The sequence below is a fragment of the Dermacentor silvarum genome, chromosome 11, assembly GCF_013339745.2.
Source record: "Dermacentor silvarum isolate Dsil-2018 chromosome 11, BIME_Dsil_1.4, whole genome shotgun sequence".
Taxonomy (NCBI): Eukaryota; Metazoa; Arthropoda; class Arachnida; order Ixodida; family Ixodidae; genus Dermacentor; species Dermacentor silvarum.
Window position 1 is genome coordinate 119558406 of NC_051164.1, and position 21763 is coordinate 119580168.

The 21763-nt window shown below is 48.8% G+C and overlaps 1 protein-coding gene across 4 annotated transcripts in view; it reads left to right on the forward strand.

Moving 5' to 3' along the window:
• LOC119433426 (zinc finger Ran-binding domain-containing protein 2) overlaps positions 1-21763 on the forward strand; it is a 99063-nt gene that overhangs the window by 36293 nt on the left and 41007 nt on the right. For all 4 annotated transcript variants that reach the window (XM_049659255.1, XM_049659256.1, XM_037700630.2 and 1 more), the window contains exons 3-4: positions 16045-16233; positions 16298-16374. In XM_049659255.1, coding sequence (XP_049515212.1) covers positions 16045-16233; positions 16298-16374 — 266 coding nt within the window. The remainder of the gene's footprint in view (positions 1-16044; positions 16234-16297; positions 16375-21763) is intronic.

Consider the following 21763-nt stretch of genomic DNA (forward strand, 5'->3'; position numbering starts at 1 on the left):
AGCACTGAAGGCCCCTACTGCCAACATAGTCCTCTACTCTGTGTATTGCTTCTTGGAGGGTAGCCTCGATGTATCCGTCGCTGCCCCCTGTGAACCACAGCGTGATATCATCACCGTATAAGCTATGATGTAGCCCTTCCACTGTGTTCATCTTCTCCGGGAGGCCGATCATGGCCACGTTGAAGAGTAGTGGCGAGAGAACTGATCCCTGTGGTGTTCCTCAGCTCCCTAGTTCTGTTTCTTCCGAATGTATGTCTCCGATTGTAATTCGGGCTTTTCTGTTTAATAGGAAGTCTCTAATGTATTCGTAGGCCCGTTTCCCAACTCCTAATCCCTGGAGGTTTCCTCAAATAGCTTCATGCGTAATGTTGTCAAAAGCTTTTGCAAGGTCTAGGCCTAATATGACTTTGTTGTCTCTTGTTTTTGAGGCTGTGTCTATAATTTGGTGTTGGATTTGAAGCATGATATCTTGTGTGGAAAGTTTACATCGAAAGCCTATCATCGTGTGCGGGAAGAGGTTATTGCCGTATATGTATCTTACTAGACGCATGAGTATCACATGTTCCATTAATTTTCCCACACACGATGTTAATGATATCGGTCTTAGATTTTCTAACTTTAGCATTTTTCCTTGTTTAGGGATCATGACTATATGCGCTGTTTTTCACAGTTGAGGTATAGCCCCCTTCTCCCAGCAGTCGTTCATGTATTGGGTAATCGCCTTTATAGAGGGATCATCGAGATTCCGTAGCATTTTATTGCCGATACCATCGGGACCCGAGGCGGATTTCGGGCGCAGGTCCTGCAGCGCCTGTCCAACTTCTGCCTCCGTAATAGGCATGTCCAATTCAATGTTTTCCTCTCCAGTATAGTGCGGTAAGAGAGTCTGCGCTAGGTCGCCTATGTATAGTGATTGGACTTCTTGCAGTAATTCTGTTTCTGTACCTGCATATTTGTGGGTTAGCTTATTGATGTTGTGCCTTTGTGCAATTATGCCATTTTCAGGGTCAATCAAGGGCCGTAGGATATTCCATGTTTTTGCCGAGTTTACTTCTCTCTGCATTCTGTTGCACGTAGCTTCCTGGTTTTGCCGTGTCAATCTATTTGTGTTTTTCTCGATTTCCCTGTCTAGTTGGGCCATTTTCCGCCTAAGATTTCAATTGAGCCGTTTCCGTTTCCATCGTGTTGCTATGCTGTTCCGTGCTTCCCATAAGTGTAGCAATTTTGCATCTTCTTGTTCAAGCTCAGCCTCGTCTGGTATATTCTTTGTGGCTTTCTTTACGCTAATGAGGAGTTTCTGTGTCCAGACCTCAAAATCCTCAATTGTGTCGCCATCTTCGTTTGTTTCCTCCGCCCGTATTTGTCAGAAAAGGTCCCATTCTACCATGGGTGAGGGATTTTCCTTTCCTTTGCGGGGGGCCGGCCTTTATTACTGTCTCAAGAATGTAACGGTCCCTCCCAAGATTTTCCTGGGTGTTTGTCCAATGGGCATCAGGCATGTTTCTGATAAATGTTAGATCTGGCGTAGTATCGATGCTGACGCTATTGCCTATTCTGGTGGGTGTTTGTGGGTCCGTTACTAAGGTAAGATGGGCCCTTTGCACCTCAAGCCATAGATTCCTGCCTTTCGCGGTGTCGTTTTTGTACCCTCAGCACTGGTGTGGAGCATTATAGTCCCCGAGTATTACCACTGCCTGACGATTGGCTTTTGTTAGTGTTTGTCTAATTAACTCTCCAAACCTCATCTTGTTGCTTTTCAGGCTGCTATAAACATTTAGTACGAATAAACTACCCTGATGTTGTCATTTAGGAATTATCTCGATTAGGACATGGTCCACGTTTATAACCCCTGTATCGTGCGTTAGTACCGCTAAATTTCTGTTCACTAGGGTTGAGACGGGCGTTTTCTCACTCAAAGTACCATACGTTTTATATCCGGCCCATTTGGCTGCTCCCCCTGTTTCCTGCAGAGCAATGATGTCTGGCACTTCCTTGTTATTTATGAACTGCTGAAGGTTACTCCGTTTCCGACGGTACCCCCTGCAGTTCCACTGCCAAATTTTGTAATGATTACGTGAGGCCATGTTTACTGGGAACTAGTTCCCCGGGGGCCCTAGTGACGTCGGTCCCCGCAGGGCTATCGTAGGGTTTGTGGATTTTTATGGGTCCTATTCCCGTCGAGCGTCCACTTTTTTGCGTGTTCTCAAGCATTGTAACTCGAGAATCGATTCCTTCGATAGTTTGCTGCATTTTTTCTAGTGGTACTTGTATGCCTACATACTGCTTTTGTACTGTTTCGGCCAGTTTGGTTATCATGCCCTCGATCTTTTCAATGCTTTCAGTTATATCATCTGTGCTAGATTCCTTAGTATTTTTCCTCTTTGCTGGAGGAGAACCTGTTGTGCTTTTTGCTGGTTCCCCTCCCAAAGTTGTCGGAGGATTAGCCTCTTCCCCTTTGTTTTGACGAAGTTCTTTATTTTCTATGTGGAGGCGCCGGATTTCCTCCCTCTGTGCCGCGTTATCACGAATGACCCCCTCGAGTGCTTTCCTAATATCAGAGATTTCTTTTTCTAGAGCGGATCTATTCCCGTCCCTCGGAGCAGAGGAGACCATATCTGCCCAGCTCATCTTTACACCTTCGTCTGCTGGTGTTCCTCTGGTGCTGCTGGTCGCCTTTTGTGGTTACGCCTGTCTCCGCGTCTTCGATGGGAACCGGGACCGGGTTCTTGTTGGAGACCGTGACTGGCGATGTCCTCTGTGTTTCTCTTCCGGAGGGGGAAGTCCTGGGAAGGAGCGGGAATGGCTTCTTCTAGTTTCCCTTGTCGGCGTCCCGTTGTCTTGTCTTGTACGGAGGGTCTCATGGCTTGAGCGGTTCCCTTGGTGGTCCGATTTGGTGGGCGTGGAATTGTCCCTCGGTTGCTTGGTCCCTTGTTGTTGGTGCTGCACACGCTCCCAGTACCTTTTTTTGAGTAGGTATGGTGTTCTGAACCACTCGCGGCACTGTTTGTCCCCTGTAAGGTGTCCCTTTCCACACAAAGAGCATCTCGGATAACATTGGCGGTCCTCGGTGGGATTCAGTATTCTGCAGCCTCTGCAGTGCTTGGTATTGGGTGCCGGGCAGACGTCCGCTCGGTGTCCTAGGCGACCGCATGAAGTGCGCAGCTCATGTTTGGTACAACAAACAGCGGTATTCCGCGCCTCTATAGTACACGTAGTGTGGCACGTAAGTGCCTTCGAACACTATCACTACAGAGTCCGTTCGGCCCATGCGTCTCGCGTGGAGAATTGTCGGATTTCTTCGATTTACAAGACCTCTCTCTATGTCTTCTGGTGCATCATAGTCCGGGATTCCCCTTATAACACCTTTGGAAGTGTTGTCAGGTGCTGTGATACGCGCGGCCGCTCCAAAAATGCCTGTACCAATCACGATCTCTTTTAGTTGACTGAAACGCTTCGCGTTTTCCAGCTTCGGTGTGCTCATGATGAAAGTGTTTTGCTTTGTGTTGTGGGGTCTCACTCGGGCTCTTGGGACAAAGGAACGACAACACAGTAGTGCAAACAATCAAAAGGGCATTTATTGCACCTTTCATACACTAATGCACACTAGCCGAATTACAACCAATTGAACATTCACACGGGCGCGCGACAAATCAAGGAAGTCCGACTCACCGCGACCCGCTAGCGAGCGAATATGTTCGCCCCATGCTGTGACACCATCGCCTAGTCGTTCACAAGTATGTCGGAGCTAACACGAGAAAGATCCAGCCCTGACAGCGTTGAGTTTTCGAACTGGTTTTTTTTATTCTCGCTCTGCACGTGCCGCGCGTTCGAATGCCAACTTCTTCTTCCTTGACGGGCGCCGCATGCTGAGGCGCTACAGGGCTCCCCCCCGTAGAGCGTGAGCCATAGGAGTCGCCCAGTGAACGTGCTTGGATGTGGGAGTCCAGACTTGAGATGGAAGCTCCGCGGACGGCAATGTATGCAGGTTTTAGTCGATCGGCAGCCACGACGTCTTCACGGCCGTTGATGTCCAGCGTGAACGTTTTAGGTGTACGATGGAGGACGCGAAATGGGCCATCATAGGCCGGTGTGAGTGGTGGCCTGTATTTGGTCACGCCGAACGAAAACGTGACTGCAGTCATGCAGATCCTGGCTGACGAAGACAGACTGGGGGTGTCGGTCGGCAGGAATTACAGGAGCAAGGTCGTGAAACGTGGTGCGCAGCTCTCGAATGTACGTAGAGGCATCATGAGTGGAAGGGGGCGACGACGGCTCAAAGAATTCACCTGGAAGACGCAGAGACACGCCATAGACTAGTTCAGCTGATGAGCAGCCGAGATCCGTCTTCAATGCTGATCGGATGCCCAGAAGTACGAAGGGGAGGTGATCAAGCCAACGTTCTCTTGGCTGGTGAGCAGTGAGGGCAGCTTTCAGTTGTCGATGAAGCCGTTCGACCATGCCATTGGCTGAAGGATGGTAGGCAGTCGTGTGGATGTGTCGAATGCCCAAGATATTGGCAAGTGCGGTGAAAAGGGCCGATTGAAATTGACGACCGCGATCAGTGGTGACGACAGAAGGGCATCCAAAGCATGATACCCAGCCGTTTGTGAAAGCCTTTGCCACTGTCGGTGCTGTAATGTCGGAAACGGGAAACGCTTCCGGCCATCTGGTGAAGCGATCCACACATGTCAGTAGGTAACAGGCCCCTTGTGATGGTGGAAGAGGGCCGACGATGTCGAGATGTACGTGGGAAAACCTTGCGTCGGGAGGCCGAAAGGGGGATGGTGCAGTGACCGTGTGACGGTGAATTTTAACACGCTGGCACTGAAGGCAGGTTCGCGCCCAGCGTCGGACGTCAGCATTGATACTTGGCCAAAGGAAACGAGATGTGACTAGCTTCTGGGTCGCACGAATACCCGGATGGCTCATGTTGTGCAATTGATCAAAAATTGCACGACGAAACGCTTTAGGCACGAAGGGCCGAGGAACACCAGTAGACGTTTCGCACGTTATTAATAAGGTAGAAAATGGAAGTAGGCACTCCGTGAAAGATAGAGACGTGGATGAAGAGCGAAGACTATGCAGCTCAGGATCGTTGCTCTGGGCAGCTGCTAGCTCTTCCATGTCTAGTGGTGGCTGGGTCGACAAGGCATCGATGCGTGAGAGTGCATCAGCGGCGGCATTTTCCGACCCGTGTACGTGTCTGAGATCCACGGTGAATTCGGAGATAAAGCATAGTTGACGGATCTCCCTTGCAGTGTAAGTGCTGTGATTGCGATGGAAGGCAAACGTCAGGGGCTTGTGGTCTGTAACGACGTAAAAGTCCCGGCCCTCCAGTAAATGGCGGAAATGTTTGATGGCGAGGTACACAGCAAGGAGTTCTCGGGCAAATGTACTGTATTTTACTTCCGGTGGTTTGAGTTTTTGCGAGAAGAATCCAAGGGGCTGCCAACCTGATGCGTGCTGCTCGAGAACAGCGCCAACTGCTACACTCGATGCATCGGTGATGAGACGAAGTGGGGCATCAGGAACGGGATGTATGAGCATGGTGGCGTCTGCCAGAGCCTTTTTGGCAGTGGCGAAGGCAGATGCGGCGTCGTCGGTCCATTCCAGTGGCGCAGCCGGGTCTTTTTTTATAGCTAATAGGTCGGTTAAGGGCTTAAGGAAAGTGGCACACTTAGGAAGAAAGCGGCGATGGAAGTTTAGTAGGCCCAGGAATTCTCGGAGTCGTTTCATTGATGTCGGGGGTGGAAAGTCTTGGATAGCCTTCACTTTGCTGGCGAGCGGTTGTATACCCTGTGGAGTGACAAGGTGGCCTAAGAACTCGATTGTAGCGACGCCGAAGACGCACTTATTGGGATTTATGACGAGGCCGTAATCATCCAGACGGTGAAACAGGGTGCGCAGGTGGTATTCATGCTCAGGGCCCGATGAGCTTGCTACCAGGAGGTCATCAAGGTAGGCAAATACGAAATCGAGACCTCGCGTGACCTTGTTGATAGTGCGCTAAAAAGTCTGTGCTGTGTTGCGCAGTCCAAAAGGCATCCTTACATATTCGAACAAGCCAAATGGGGTGATGATGGCCGTCTTCGGAATGTCAGCGGGTTCTACAGGAATCTGATGGTAAGCCTTCACTAAGTCAATCTTAGAGAAGATCGTGCACCCAGCCAAATTTGATGTGAAATCCTGTATGTGAGGAAGTGGGTAGCGGTCTGGTAAGGTGTGGGCATTGAGAGCGCGGTAATCCCCACATGGTCTCCAGTCGCCAGGATCTTTCTTCGGGGCCATGTGGAGTGGCGATGCCCAGTTGCTGGAGGAAGGCCGCACAATGCCAAGTTCAAGCATGTGCTCAAACTCACGGCGGGCGATGGTGAGGCGTTCTCCAGAAAGTCGACGAGGCCGTGTAAAAACGGGAGGTCCAGTGGTCACAATGTGGTGAGTGACGGAATGCTTCACCGGTGACTCTCTGGTGTGCGGCTTCGTGAGGTTGGGGAAATCAGCGAGTATTTTTGCATACGGCGAAGCAGGTGTGAGAGCTCGAAGGCTCGTTGACGAGGAAGTGCAGGGTATACCGTTGATGGATAGGCGCGTGTTGAGATCGATGAGGCGATGAGCATGCATGTCCACAGCAAGGTTGAAAAAACTGAGGAAGTCAGCTCCAAGAACAGCTTGCGAGATGTCAGCGAGGATGAAAATCCAGCGGAACGTACGGCGTAGTCCAAAGTCAAGTGTAAGAGAGCGTTGGCCGTATGTGGGAATGGCGGAGTTGTTGATCGCTTGGAGTGGGCAGGTCTGTTCGTTGCGACGGCGATCTGCACAGGAGGCCGGTATGACGCTAACCTGGGCTCCTGTGTCGACGAGGAAGCAAGCGCCAGTGATCTTATTGGAAACATAGAAAAGGCGACATGACGTTCTACCAGTACCACTCGCCGCCGTCAGTGGCCGGTCGTCGCATTTCCCGACCAGGAGCACGGGTGAGTGCACCTGCGTGCAGAGGCCCCAAATCGGCGGTGATACCAGCACATGGTCGAGGACGAGTCGTCCCGTGGCGCGTCGGTTGTCTGAAGTCCCGGAGAGCGTGGAGACGTCGAGAAGCGACTGTGGAACTGGAACCTGGATGCCGATCAGCGATGCGCAGGTACGAAGTCATCGAGACGTCTGACAATGGCGTCCAAACGGTTGTCGATGCTCGCGAGCGCGGGGTCTGCAGCGGTGGCCGGTGGCGACGTGGTCATGGCGTTGAGGCTATGTGCCCGCGAGTAGTCTGCCACTCGATCAGCCATTTCAGCGAGCGTGTCTACTGGGACATCTCCTGCAGCGACGAGGACCGGGACCATGCTCTGCGGTAAGCGCTGAAGGAACAACTCACGCAAAAGCTTCTCCTCTTGAGGGGCGGAGGTCCCGCCAATGAGCTGGCGCATGCGTCGCAGGAGCTGGGATGGGCGACGGTCACCGAGCTCTGTGGCCGTGATGAGCTGTTGGAGTCTGCTGTGTTCGGACTCGGACTTGCGGGAAATGATAGCTTCCTTCAACGTGTCGTAGGGATGGCTCGGGTGCGGCGAAGCTAAAATATCTGTGAAGTCTTCGGCTACGTCCGGAGGTAAGGAGGACACCAGATGCCAGTACCTGGTCTGTTGGCTGGTGATTTGCCGTAGACGGAAGTACGCCTCGACCTGCAGTAACCATGTGCAGGGGTTGTTTGGCCAAAATGGTGGCAGGTTGACGTGTTGGATCGCAGCCACCGCAGCACTGTTAGGTCTGGCGTCTTCTTGGGCGTCAGGACCGGTAGGCTGGGTGGAAGAGCCGGCGGGATCCATGCGGGATGGTTGGGGTTGCGTGTTCATTATCGGGTCACCATTAACTGTCGGAGCTAACACGAGAAAGATCCAGCCCTGACAGCGTTGAGTTTTCGAACTGGTTTTTTTTATTCTCGCTCTGCACGTGCCGCGCGTTCGAATGCCAACTTCTTCTTCCTTGACGGGCGCCGCATGCTGAGGCACTACAAGTACGGTCACGCGAACGGTAGCGCGTTCGAACGATCCGTGTTCGTCCATACCGGTGTCCTGCTCTTAGCCTCGCGCGACGGTCGCGCGAAGCGAGCCGGCGCATGCGCGAAGCGTTCGTGCGTGTTGGCCGCCGATCCCAACCCTAAAGAGAGAGTGCCTTCGACCTTTTTCTCCCAAGTCACCCCGCCGTTCCGTGGCGTTAGCATCGCGACACTCGCGCCATTTCCAGCAATGTGCCGCGACCACCACGACCGCTGCCGGGCTTAGCCACGCGGAGAAGCCGCACTACAGGAGACATGCGGGGAAAACAACATCAGGTGACGTGTGAGAGTTGCGAATCCCCACATCCCCCCAACCTTAAATCACTACACATATTCCGACGAAAAATGTCCACGTGTTTTCCATAACATGCGAGCCGACATTGTCTCTGGGGTTCACCGCTGGCGTCCGTTGGTCACAGCACCACCTCTGCAGATTTGATGGCACGACTCCAGTCCAGGACTCCGGAAATGGCGGCGCAGAAGTCGACACGAGCAAGCGTCGCTCGCGCCCGACGCGCCCTGCCGGCGAGAGCCGAGGGTAGCGAGCCGGACACAGGCGGCCGCCGAACTGGCCACAGGCATCTGCATCGCCTGGGGTAGCTCGATTGTAGTCCGGGGCAGCAGCGATGACGATGTGCAGGTGACGGCAAACCAGGGGTGACTCCGCTCACGCTGTGTACACTCAACGCACTCGACAAACCCTAAAGAAGTAGTGCAAGGGAGAGGAATTCGGCATACACATCGCCCACGTGGTACGATGTTCAATTCGGCTAGCGAAATTTTGGACGGCATTTCAGATGCTAAGTTCACGTGAACAAAGCTTGCTTTCTTGAGTCGAACGAGTAATTTCAATTCGTGCGACACTAACTAAAATGAGGGAAGCAAAGTGCGACACCTCAACACAACGGTCCACCAGGTTGTGTCCCTCCACGTGCGACAGGCGGCTTCGTAAAGCTGTAGGCCTAATGCGTCGCTACCCTGACAACAACCGGCATCCAAAAAAAAAAACACAACACCCAAAATGGGCACAAGAACAGGCAGCCGCGAGGAGACGTTAGCTCTGTGAGGTGGTCCTACCCCGTTCGGTGCACACAGCATCCGAGTTGACGACGCCCACCGTCCCAGACGGTGTCGGAGCGCCCGGTACCAGGCCGCAATACCAGTCAGCGCGTAGCGGCACCCGTGGCCCGCGGCCACCCGGCTCCCTGAGCCGCGACTTCCGAAGTCAAAGAGATAGAAGAAGCTATTTACATAAGAAATTCGGACCACCCACGAGGCTTCCGTAGTCACTCGCAATGCTCCACGGGCGCTAGGCCTCGCTCTCCCAGGATGCAGCCCACGTGGCGCTCATACCACTAGTGTACAGTACTTCAACAAAACACTCGCGGAAAGGCTTAGCATGTTGAAATGTTCAAACACCCTACAGCAACTGCCGCCTCGCTCAAGAAAGCACGCCGCCGACACTAGCGATCAAAATCCACGCTAGGACTACGCTTCGGTTGAAACATCTCGAACCGAGCAATATTATCGTCCGATGCCCCAAGAGGCCCCACGTTGGGCAGCCAGATGTGGGGTCTCACACATACTCTTTGGACAAAGGAAAGACAACACAGTAGTGCAAACAATCAAAAGGGCATTTATTGCACCTTTCATACACTAATACACACTAGCCGAATTACTACCAATAGAACATTCACATGGGCGCGCGACAAATCAAGGAAGTCCGACTCACCGCGACCCGATAGCGAGCGAATATGTTCGCCCCATGCTGTGACACCATCGCCTAATCGTTCACGTGTACGGTCACGCGAATGGTAGCGCGTTCGAACGATCCGTGTTCGTCCATACCGGTGTCCTGCTCTTAGCCTCGCGCGACAGTCGCGCGAAGCGGGCCAGCGCACGTGCGAAGCGTTCATGCGTGTTGGCCGCCGATCCCAACCCTAAAGAGAGAGCGCCTTCTACCTTTTTCTCCCAAGTCACCCCGCCGTTCCGTGGTGTTAGCATCGCGACACTCGCGCCATCTCCAGCAATGTGCCGCAACCACCACGACCGCCGCCGGGCTTAGCCACGTGGAGAAGCCGCACTACAGGAGACATGCGGGGAAAAAAACATCAGGGGACGCGTGAGAGTTGCGAATCTCCAGTGTTCACTGAAAGAATATCTTCTTCCTCGTCTTTTATAGTTATTCCTGCTGCACGCTGAACACAGTCTTTTATAATCGCAGAGCTCTGCATCGTGTCAAATCCTCCTCTGGGTCGAAGGACTACCTTGTAGTCCTCCTCCGGCAGCTGCGGCTGTCGTGGAGCCGGCGTTCCGTGCTGCCAGCTGGCGCGTCTCGTTACCAGCCGATGCGTCTTGTCGGCGTTCCTTAAGCGTTCCTTACTCGATTCTCGAGCGTTCCTTAGTCCTAGATTTTCGGCGGGTGTGTGCTGCCATCCATCCTGGATCCTCGTATTCTTCCGGGGAGATTGTCTCTCTCTTCAACAACATCCATGTCCCCTACCGGTGTTGGCCCTTGGCGGAGCGGGGCCCAGTCTCCACTCAGGCCAGGGTGTGGGAGATTCGCCGGTGCAGTGGGTCGGCGTCGTCGTATGCCATGTAAGGGTTAGCTGGGCCGCCGGCGTGGCGGCTCACGAAAGTCGTTACTGTGCCCCAGAGAGGAGTCCTCCTGCCAAAACTTGTTCTCCGAAGGCAGTGATGTTCCGACGTCTCTCTTCATCGAAGTGCGGTTTGAGTCTTTAATTTTCGCTCACAATCATGGAAAATTTACAGAGCTCATGGATAGCACTGCTTATCAGCTCGGGCCCCCAAGCGGCGATCTCCCTTCATTTTGAGGTGGCACACAGGAGCGGACAAGATTTGTCAAATGCTGATGCACTTTCTTGACTTCCCATTGTTAGTAACCGTAGGAACGAGGAAAGCGTGAACTCGCTTAAAATGTGGGAAGGCACAGAACAGCTGATGTATTTAGACGGAGAGTTTCACGTACCGGATACACTGAAAACAAAAGTTCTTTGCCTCTATCATGACAGTCCAGAGTCAGGAGGGCATGACGGCTTCTGGTGAACATGCTAAAAAAAATGAGAAGATTGACATGGCCCGGTATAAAGAAATATATTAGCGATTACATTAGCACTTGTCAACAATGTCAACCGAACAAGGCAAAATATAATCAGAAGACAGCATGATTTTTCCACCTGATGCAAATGTGGCATTTTAAACCGTACATGTTGATTTCGCTTAATTGAAGAAAAAAAAAAGTGGTTCTTTTTAGTGTGCATTGATGAATGTTCAAGCATGCTAGATGCCAAGCCAGGAAAAGAAAGTGCTGATGCTGTCATATCTCTCTTGAATAGAAACATGTTTAAAGGATTGAAGTGTGTTGTATCCGAGAATGGCCCTGCATTCAAGAGCCAGGCATTTGCAAGGTGGGCAAAAAGACAGAAACATTACCCTGAAGTTCACAGAACCATACCATCCATCAGCTAATGGACTAGCAGAGAGAGTTATCTGAGATACAAAACAATATATAAGTATGTACCCAGGATTTGCAGGAGGGTGGAAGTGTTGTCTACAAGCAGCTGTGTTGCACCACAATAGATCTCATACGAGCACTCTGGTGTTAAGTCCTCAATACGCCGGCTTTGGGAAGCCTGCCTATTTGCCTGCGGACGACATACTTGGCATAGCAGGGAAGCTGCACTCTAAGGAAACGAGAAGTTCGGAAAAGCCAAGGAAGCACAGGGAAGCAATGAAGAGAGCATTTGACAAATGTCATAACACAAATATTCCTGCTATTGCATTAGGCGATATGGTTCTGGTGTGGAAAGGATATGGCGGTCCTAACACAAAACTTGTGGGTCTGCTTAAAGTGGTAAAATTGGAACAATTGGTACAAAAGAAGGAGTACTCAAGACCATTGGCTACACAATGGAAAACAATGCGATGGAAATAGCAGCCATTGCCGACATAATCCCTTATTTGCAGTGGATGGACGAAACAAAGCCCGGTAGAATGTAGTGGTCCGAGGTGACTAAGGACAGATCTGGTGGGAATGGGGGGAAGAAGAAGAAAGCGATTGTGCTTTGGGTTCTATCCATGCTTGTCGTGGAATACTTAGATTTTTGTATGCGATGCATGATCTTTTAGTGCGCATGTATAACAGCAGTGAGAGAAGTCTCTCTGGGCTTTTTAGTGTTGCTTGCTATATATGGAATGTAAGTATACTGTTGCTGAGAACTGCCAGTGTATATACACTGAGTAATATTCACATTGTGTACAAAGTATTCAGGAAGCTGAGTAGTGCTGGTACACATATACCCAGATATAAAATTCATTATTTGAATGCCCGAATATGCCTACAGTTTATTGAATAGAGGGAGACATAAGCTGGAAAGCAGCTTTTGTTTTTGAGCATGTTTTTGAGCATTTCATCTGGAGCTCTCTAATACAATGCAATCACATTCAAACCTATAAGCTTACCGCTGAAAAATTCAAGGAAATGTATAATTGGGCAAGGAAGAGCATAAAGATGAAACGTAGAAACCTGGAAAGCTTCTGGATAGACAGAGAGATAATAGAATTTAGTTACATCAAGAATAAGTTGTTAAAGTGTCAAGAAAACCCTTATGATGTTACTTTAAGGCAAGAATACAGACAAGTAGCTTATTTATTTATTTATTTATTTATTTATTTATTTATTTATTTATTCGGTATACCTACATCACCTGTACGCAATATTGTATAGTATGGTCAAAATACAGGGGGTCACAATGGAAAAAATTTTCAGCAATATCAAAAGAATACATAAATAAATGTAACATCGGTTAAGCACTGAAATTCGCAACAGCAGAAGACAAATTAACAAAGAGTACAATAGCATCTAGTGAACAACAACAAAAAAAAAGTGCACACGTAGTGTATGTTCAAAAATGAATAACAGAACATTCAAAGAATACGACTCTCAATAGCATTTTCAATACTAGACGCTGCCATCATTTCATTAGGGAGCTCATTCCAATTGTTAATCGTGTTAGGAAAAAATGAATATTTAAACACATTGGTATGGCACTGATAAGCTCTAATTTTGTTAGTTTAGTCTCTCCTAGATGAAACGTAATGTGGCTCCTTAGTGAACAGTGTTTTGTCAATACCAGTTTTACTTTTGTATATATTGTAAAGGAATTTCAATCTTAGGCTAAAATAAGATTGTCAAAGAACCCATTATATCACCAAGTTCATTGTTGGGCTAGTTGGCTCTTCCAACTAGCCTAACATTCAGCTCTGTGCTTGTCCACTTTCTTGTCCTCATCTAATATGCTGAAAAAATAGATCAATTAAATCAGTTTAACGCTTGTTCCAGAAGTGTTATGAAAAAATGGGAATTGGTTAATTCTTATACAGGAAGGCTACCCAAGAAGTACATAGATGAATTGCTTTTATCAGCATTTCCTAACATTCCTAGTGATACACCTTCAATCAGTATTTCATTGATTAAGTAAAACAACTTCAAAATCTATTACCTCTGCAACCACCCAACACTTAAAAAGCTCCAATGTCCAATCCACATTCGTGGTAGAAGTTAGAGATGCTGAGTTACGGGAAGCACTGCATTGAGTTCAAATTACTAGATCGCCAGGAACCGATTAAATTAGATAAGATATACAATTTAGTGACTCTAAGACTTCGCTACTTTATATTATAAATGAAACAATTAGGACTGGCCTAACACCGGAGGATATAAAAAGAAGCACTGTAAGGCCACTTTACAAAAACGGCTCGCGATCACTACATAGCAATTACGGACCAATAACAATACTGAAGTCTTTAGTCTGTATTCTAGAAAAAATAGTACATAAGAATATGGCATCTTTCTGTGTAAAATACAACTTGCTAAATGATTCCTATTATGGTTGCCGCAGGGGCTGAAGTACAAAATGCTTCTTAAGGATTTTAATGACTGTGTGCCAGGGAATTGATAAAAATAATATATTGCTCACACTCTTGGTCAGCTTGCAAAAAGCATTTGATACAATTGACCATTTAATATTACCTGAAAAACTGGACAACTTTGGTTTCAGGGGTTCTTTTCACAGCTTTTTAAAAAATTGTACAGTCGCACTCAGTATGTTAAAATGGTGAGACTGTCAGTTATCCATTAGATATTACTTGCGGTGTACCCTGGAGATCTGTTCTGGGGCCATTATTGTTTCAACATCTACGTCAATGATCTAACATGCCTGCCCAATAATTCTATTAGTAGTATGCAGATGATACTGCACTTGTTTTACCTTGTACAAATTATGTAGGAGCTCATGCTCTGCAGCAGGATATTATGTGGTTGATAAATTGGTTTAAAGAAGATCAAATATTTAACACAAAATTAACCTACTATGTTTCCATAGTTCTTACAAAGCATTAATGCCTTCACATCCAATATCCTGCATGTCACCAGCTACCAGAATTGTTATTGCCCTCCCATGACTTTAATGCACAGTGCTAAATATGTGGGTCTTTATTTCAGTGACACTTTATCCTGGAATTATCCACATTGAATACATAGAAAAACGGCTAAGGTTAGTTCATGTTTGCATGTATATAACAAGATCTATTTGTGATGTCCCCCTGAGAAAGGCTGTTTATAGAGTGTTAGGAGAATCTATTATTAGGCATGGCTTAACAGTTTATGGTTCTGCATCTTCTTAAAGTTTGAACTCAATAAATTCTATTCTACTTAAAAATGCGATTCTCTTGGCATATGGAACACATTGTGGAGAAGATCCATTGGACATTATGTATTACTTCAGCATGCTTGACGTACATAGACAATTTGCATTCGGTGCTTTACCTAGAAACCACTACTACTTTCAAAATCGAAAATATTCAATTTGAAAGTCGCGTTTTTGGAGAGGCTTGCTGGTTATAGAACTCCCTGGCATGTATTGCAAACATAGCCAACTATAGTTGCAGCCAATACTCCATGAGGGATGTGGGGGCAGGTGTTCACTTTCTGAAGGCCACACAGTTTACCATAGGGCTCCTTGAATTCCACGCTGTAGGTACTGGAGCACTTCCTACCTTTTTGCTTTTTCAGTAGAGCTCAAGGCACATATGACTGTGCAACTCTCACATCTTTGAGCTTTTCTATGATTTCTTTTTCACACTTTACTACTACTATGTGAAGGACTCATGCTCAAGTAATTTGAGACGCTCTTCACCGACCTCATACGTTTTCTTTGTTCATGAGCCTGCCATGGCCATTTCAAACAGCACAAGTTTCTTATATCAAATTGTGGCACTCTCAGATGGAAGGATGTAGATTTCAGTCCCGGTTTAACAAGCAACACGGATTTTGCCTTGGATATGTGATAATTGGAAGTGCACGATTTTTGAGTGAGGTTTGGAGATGGCGTGAAAGCTTGGTGGTCAGCCCCAACACCGCTTGTAACCATTGTAGTTTTGAGATGTGCCTGGTGGGTAGAGCCACAGCAAAAGCACGGATTTAGTTTGGTGTAACGCAGATGCGCATCGCACACTGCGCAGTTATGCTACGGCGGCGAAAAGGGATGCTCTGCAGTCTAGTATCCGGCACAGTCAGTGTGACTGATGGTGCTTGGTGTACTTTGATGTGGCTGGCATGGGAATAAAACTTGTCCTATCATGCCAGAACAGCTAGACCAGATTGCATCGCATGCTAGCTTCGCTGGCAGGCAGCATGCTGGCCTACAGTTCAGGAGTACTAAAGAGAGTGCGCTGAGTTGATGCCTTCACCAAAAGAGAAAGCGCTCACTCACCATGCACTTATGCGCATGTGCTGCGGCAACATCTGATTGCCACATTGCTGCGGGCGACGTTCAGTGTGCCTAACTATACTAGGGCAAATTTTCAGTGATCCTGGCGCTGCTGGTGTCACACATTGGACTTTTCCGGCAGCTACCTGGCATGCTGGAAACACCGAACTGTATCCATGCTCTAAATCTGTGTGGTACATGTTTCAGAGAAACTGGATCTGGCATCTAAGCGGCAGCTTGGTCATGAGATTGGCAAGGCAGCGGCCGAGAAAAGTCGTGGTCTGTTCAGCGCTGACGACTGGCAGTGTGGCCGCTGTGGCAACGTGAACTGGGCTCGCCGTCAGTCATGCAACATGTGCAATGCTCCCAAGTTTGGCGAAGTGGAGGAGCGCACAGGTAAGAGTGCTTTGTGCAACAGTTGCAATGCAATGTCCAAGGCACCATTCTCTTCGTGTTGCAGGCCTTGGAGGGGGCTACAACGAGCGTGAGAATGTCGAGTATGTGGAGCGAGAGGAATCAGATAGCGAGTATGATGATGTGAGTATTTTTCGGCAATTCACATTCACTGTTAGTTCTTTATCAGTGGCGATCAACTGTTCTGGATACCACATGCGTGTAGTTGCATGTTGTAAACTTAGGACCTTTGTATTGGCAGTGCAGTCATGGCTGTATTGTGTTCTCGTCACTGGGATGACCTCTTAAAATTTAAGGCTCTCTTAGGGAGATTTGGACATGATTCATAAATGGTGTTTTTTTGTCAGATACCATGACTTTCTCAGTCCAAATGTCATACCCCTCTACACTGTTTGAATAAGAGTATGCATAACTTTTTGATAAACCTTGTCTAGCATCCCTAATTGTTTAGTTACTGGGATATAGGAAATCAGTTTAATAAACTTTTTTGACACATTGGTAAACATTGTCATCATAACTGTTATGAGCTGTGCCATGCAACGTATGAAATGAAGACTGCACTTTAACGTTGGGTTGGCACTCTGGGGAGTGTATTCTTCTGTATTAAAGTTCCACAGGAGGTAATATTGTCAAAACTGGCCTCCAGTGATGTCTACGCTGTTTTAACAATGCCTCAAACATCAGCACATGCTCAGGAGGAGTGTTGTCAACTTTTTTTCGAGTATGTCATTGAACTAAGACAATGAAGTCGCTAAATTATGCTCCAAAGTTGCTAAAATTGTTAAAATTCACCTGTAGAGGTGAATTTTACTTAATTAGGCATTCTTAGAACAGTGTAATATAGGCAGACATGGCGTAACGCAAATACCAAAACATTGCTCATGTACCGTCATATTGCGAGCAAGCACTCCCCCTAGGATCAAAGGTCATCCAAGAATGGTTGGGGAGAGGGCCTTTGCTTTGTCTCGGGCAAGATGTCATTGGAACATTTGTGACCAAAAAAAAAGGACAGCATAGCCACCCTCTTACTCAAAAGCTTTGTTTAACAGGCATGTACTGTCTTTACACACAACAAATTCACACTGGCAACCAAGGCATCTGACTGAAGTGGTGACTGACAGAAGCTATGCAGAGAGATGTCTGGGCATGGTGGCGCCTCTACCGAGCCTAAACAGAAGTGCTGCAAAAGAATCAATATCTCGTCCCCACTAAATTACATTGTTTTCTGCAATATTAAAAAAAAAGAGCCTGAAGTCAGTGAAGATGCATGAAGCAGTGAACATAGCAGACTTGGAAATTTCAAATCACTAGATAAGTTGAGGGGTGCGCTTACTCATAATTTTGCAGTAGTATCCGTGCTGGTGGAGGACTCAATAGTGAATTTACCAGCATGGTATGGAGGACTTTATTTTACTTCACTAATGTATAAAAGAACAATGCATGACAGCTAGAATCCTGCGCTGACCTTCAGAATTTGCGATTACAATTCCAGCACGGTTAAAGAAAATACTAGTTACCCAATTTCCCTAGCACAGACATACTCAGGCAGCATATGCCTCAAAGTTTTCTAGATTTCGACACCATGAAAGGAGAATTAAGTAATGCCATACAATCTTGATCACATTGTTTACATGGAAATGATAATTACTTGACCTTTATGTAGGTCAGATACCACATTGCCACTGCTTGGTTCACCTAAATGCTATGTGCCGTTCCTTGTGCGAGACTTTTTTCAGGGGGGAGGGGCACTGACAGTTGCGCAGGGGATTAGGTCCTAGAATGGGTTTCCACGGTCCAATGTTTAGAAGATGTGAGATGTTTGTGGGTGCTTGTAATGGTGGCGCAGCTGTAGCGACGTGGCAGACAGCTCGAGAGAAGCTGTGGATGTGCCTGTGCAGCTCCTGTGTGTGTTTGAGGACCGTCTTCCACTCACATCGCTGAGGTGGAAGGGGCACAATCATGTATGGTGGCGAGACGTATAACTGTTGTGCATGGTGATGGCCGAAAAGCACTCTTCATGATGCCTGTGTCGTCAATGCTCATCTGCCAACACTTTTGTGTGTGAGGTAGTTCAGCGCATACCGACAGTAACAAGTGCATAGCGAACTGCACACCATGTGCAGTGCAGTGTGGAAGGGCGCACAACAGTGATTGGTTCGTTGGGCCGCTGAAGCATGGTTTGAGGACGTGACCTGGTAAGCTGGTGCTAGGCGCATCAGTACCAGCGGACAACGGGCGAAAGGGTGCCTTGGAAACACTTGTGTCTTCGTGACTGGGGCACTTGCAGCTGTGGGGATGCGCGGCTCTCACACGTCCTCTGATGTTGTTTTCCCCGCATGTCTCCTGTAGTCCGGCTTGTCCGCGTGGCTAAGCCCACGGCGGTCGTGGTGGTTGCGGCGCATTGCGGGAGATGGCGCGAGTGTCGCGATGCTAACGCTGTCGAACGGCGGGGTGACTTGGGAGAGAAAGGTCGAGGGCGCTTTCTCTTTGGGTTGGGATCGGTGAGCGACGCGGACGTCCCGTGCGTGCGCAGATCCACGCTTCGCGAGACGTCTCGTGTGGCTCGGAGCGGGGCACCTGTATGGACGAACACGGATCGTTCGAACGCGCCACTGTTCGCGTGACCGTACACGTGAACGACTAGGCGATGGTGTCATAGCATGGGGCGAACATATTCGCTCGCTATCGGGTCGCGGTGAGTCGGACTTCCTTGATTTGTGGCGTGCCCATGTGAATGTTCTATTGGTAGTTATTCGGCTAGTGTGCATTAGTGTATGAAAGGTGCAATAAATGCCCTGTTGATTGTTTGCACTACTGTGTTGTCATTTCTTTGTCCCAAGAACCTGTGTGAGACCCCACACAGCCTGGAACACAGAGCAAAGGTGGTGGAATGCTGGGGCATAAGGAAGATACCAGGTGCAGCGATATGTCGGTGACAAGTGCTGCGTGTGTTGCTGGCTGAGGACAGCACGTGTACTGCGGCGTTGGTGCCATTGGGACTGGCACGTGTGCGGTTTGGCCTTGAACCCTGGACCTAGTGTCATCTGTGGGCGTATGTTGGGGGCAACAGAAGACAAACTCAGCTGTCCTGGAGGAGCGGACGATGCACGTGCCTTCGTCAATGGGCTGTGAGTGGCCTGGGCAGAAGAGAGTGCATGAGAAGAGCCGTGCAGGTCGTCCGCCTGTGATGTTGATGAGGCAGAAACTGGCAGTGTCTGCCTTGGTAGGCCAGATGAATTGAACTGACATGTGACCTGACAGAAAAGGTCGGCACTTGGCTGGTGGTGGATGACCCACTAGATGGTAACAAAACGCTTCTGATGCTACCTGTAGCTGCAGTGGACTCGGATGATGCCATGCAGGCGTGGCAATGTTCAGACGAGAAGTCGCTATGCGCCAAAATCGTCACACTCACCGATGTTTCGTAGGATTTCGACGGCACAGTTCAAGGTGATACGTCGGGCGGCGCACACTCCGATGGTTCAGGAGCAAGTACCTCGACAAAAGCAGAAGGTGTTGGAGGTATGCTTAGAGAGTCCGGCACGCTGAACTAGGTCAGGACGTGTCCTGCTCCAGGCCGTTGTAAGGTGTGCTTGGAGATGGTACTGGCAGGTGGCAAAAGATGTCAGCTGGGAGGACATATGCAAGAACCTCATACTTGAATGGCTGGATTATAATCCGGTTCTGAGCCAGGATAGCCTCCAGTGCGGTGAACCAGCCGCTGACATTCTCAGGTTGAAACTGGGTTTACAGCGGGCTTGATCTGTGGGGTGTACAGCCTGCCTTCTACATGTCATCAGGAAGAAGTCAAATCATGTCGCATCTGCATCACGTCCGCCAGTCACCAGTTTGTTAGCAGCTGGTAGATGCAGGCCGTCTACCTTTTATTGTAAGCGACGGTGATGTACAGCAGTGGCTGGCCAACGGATCAGCATGTCGTCATCCTGGTCAGGTCAGTGGGAACGTTCTTCTATCTGCAGCTCATGCCTAGCCAATCACCCTCTTTATTGGTGGCCATCACGAGCGGCTGTTGTGGCACTGCTACATGTCCTATTATTCACCTGCTTTGCTCTAAACCTCGCCATAAAATTTATTACAGTAAGTTTTGGTACTTCCTGCTAGGGCACTGCACGGGCTTGATTTATCGGCCCCGGCCCGACCTGGGCCTGCTTTATGACACCCAAGCTCAGCCCGGGCCTGGGCGTACATGACCAAACCTAGCCCGGGCCCGCCCAGGCCCGGGCATTCATTACTAAGCTTAGCCAGGGTCCGCGTTTGCATGTCCAAGCCAGGCCTATATGTAAAAAAAAATATTTTTTTACTTACAGATTTTACCGTTTGTCAGCCTCACCTTCTAGAGGTGTAATCAGCGGCAGTATATAAGCAATAATCCTAAGTCTTTGTTTTTCCCGTGGGAACATCAGTGATCTGGCCCATTGCCTGTTCTGTTATTTTTTCGCTGGTGTGCAGGCATTCACTGTGATGGTATGATTTGGGCCTATGAGGTCATGGGAATATATATATATATATATATATATATATATATATATATATATCCGCTCCTCAACGCCGTCGCTATCCCTCTCCGGCTTACTCTGGACACCACCCGGGAAACTAGCCAGTGCAGCTCTGGGAGGTGAGGCTGCATTGACGACCAGGACCGCAAAACCTCTATTGACCCCTACTTCAAGATGCAACGTGCTCGGTGTTCTCGTTGACGGTGTGACCATTACTGCTCTCATTGATACTGGCATCCACATATCTGTTATGAGTTCTACGCTCCGACGCCACCTACGAAAAGTGCCGACACCTGCCGACACCTACTGTGCGAGTAGCTGACGGCATCCGAACACTGGTTCTTGGTATGTGCACTGCCCGCGTTAATGTTGCCGGCCACCACACTTCAGTTCTCTTTGCTGTTCTCGACGCTTGCCCACATGATGTCATTCTTGGTATTAACTTCTTGACCGCCCACTCTCCCCTCATAAATTGTTCTACTGGCATTTTGCGGCTGGAACTACCATTGTGTCCTGATGAAGCCGCATCGAGTAGCACTCGCCTACGTTCCGTGGAGTTTCTACGACTACCTGCTCAACCTGCTACCTACGTCCTTATGTCACCGTTTCCCCCAGTCCCTGATGGTGACTATGTGGTCACTCCCCTCACAGATCTGAGCCTTTCACACAACATCGCACTTCCTCATACCGTAGTAGATGTTGCCAAGAACAGAATGTTGCTTCCAGTCCTCAACTTTTCAACTTCGACCCATATTCTTCCTCAAGGAATTTCACTAGCCAAACTGTCACCTCTGGAAAATGTACTATTTCTGCATTCGCTGCTGACGCCGAGATCGTGACCCAAGCTGTCATACCGGCGCCAACCAAGGCACTTCTGGACAAAATGACATTATCGTGACATGATCCCCAGCCATGAGCAATGGCGAAGACAAAGATGTTGTGGTGGGGCTGGGCCAGAGGCTCTCCTGTCAGATTGAAAACCTGCTGGAACCTGC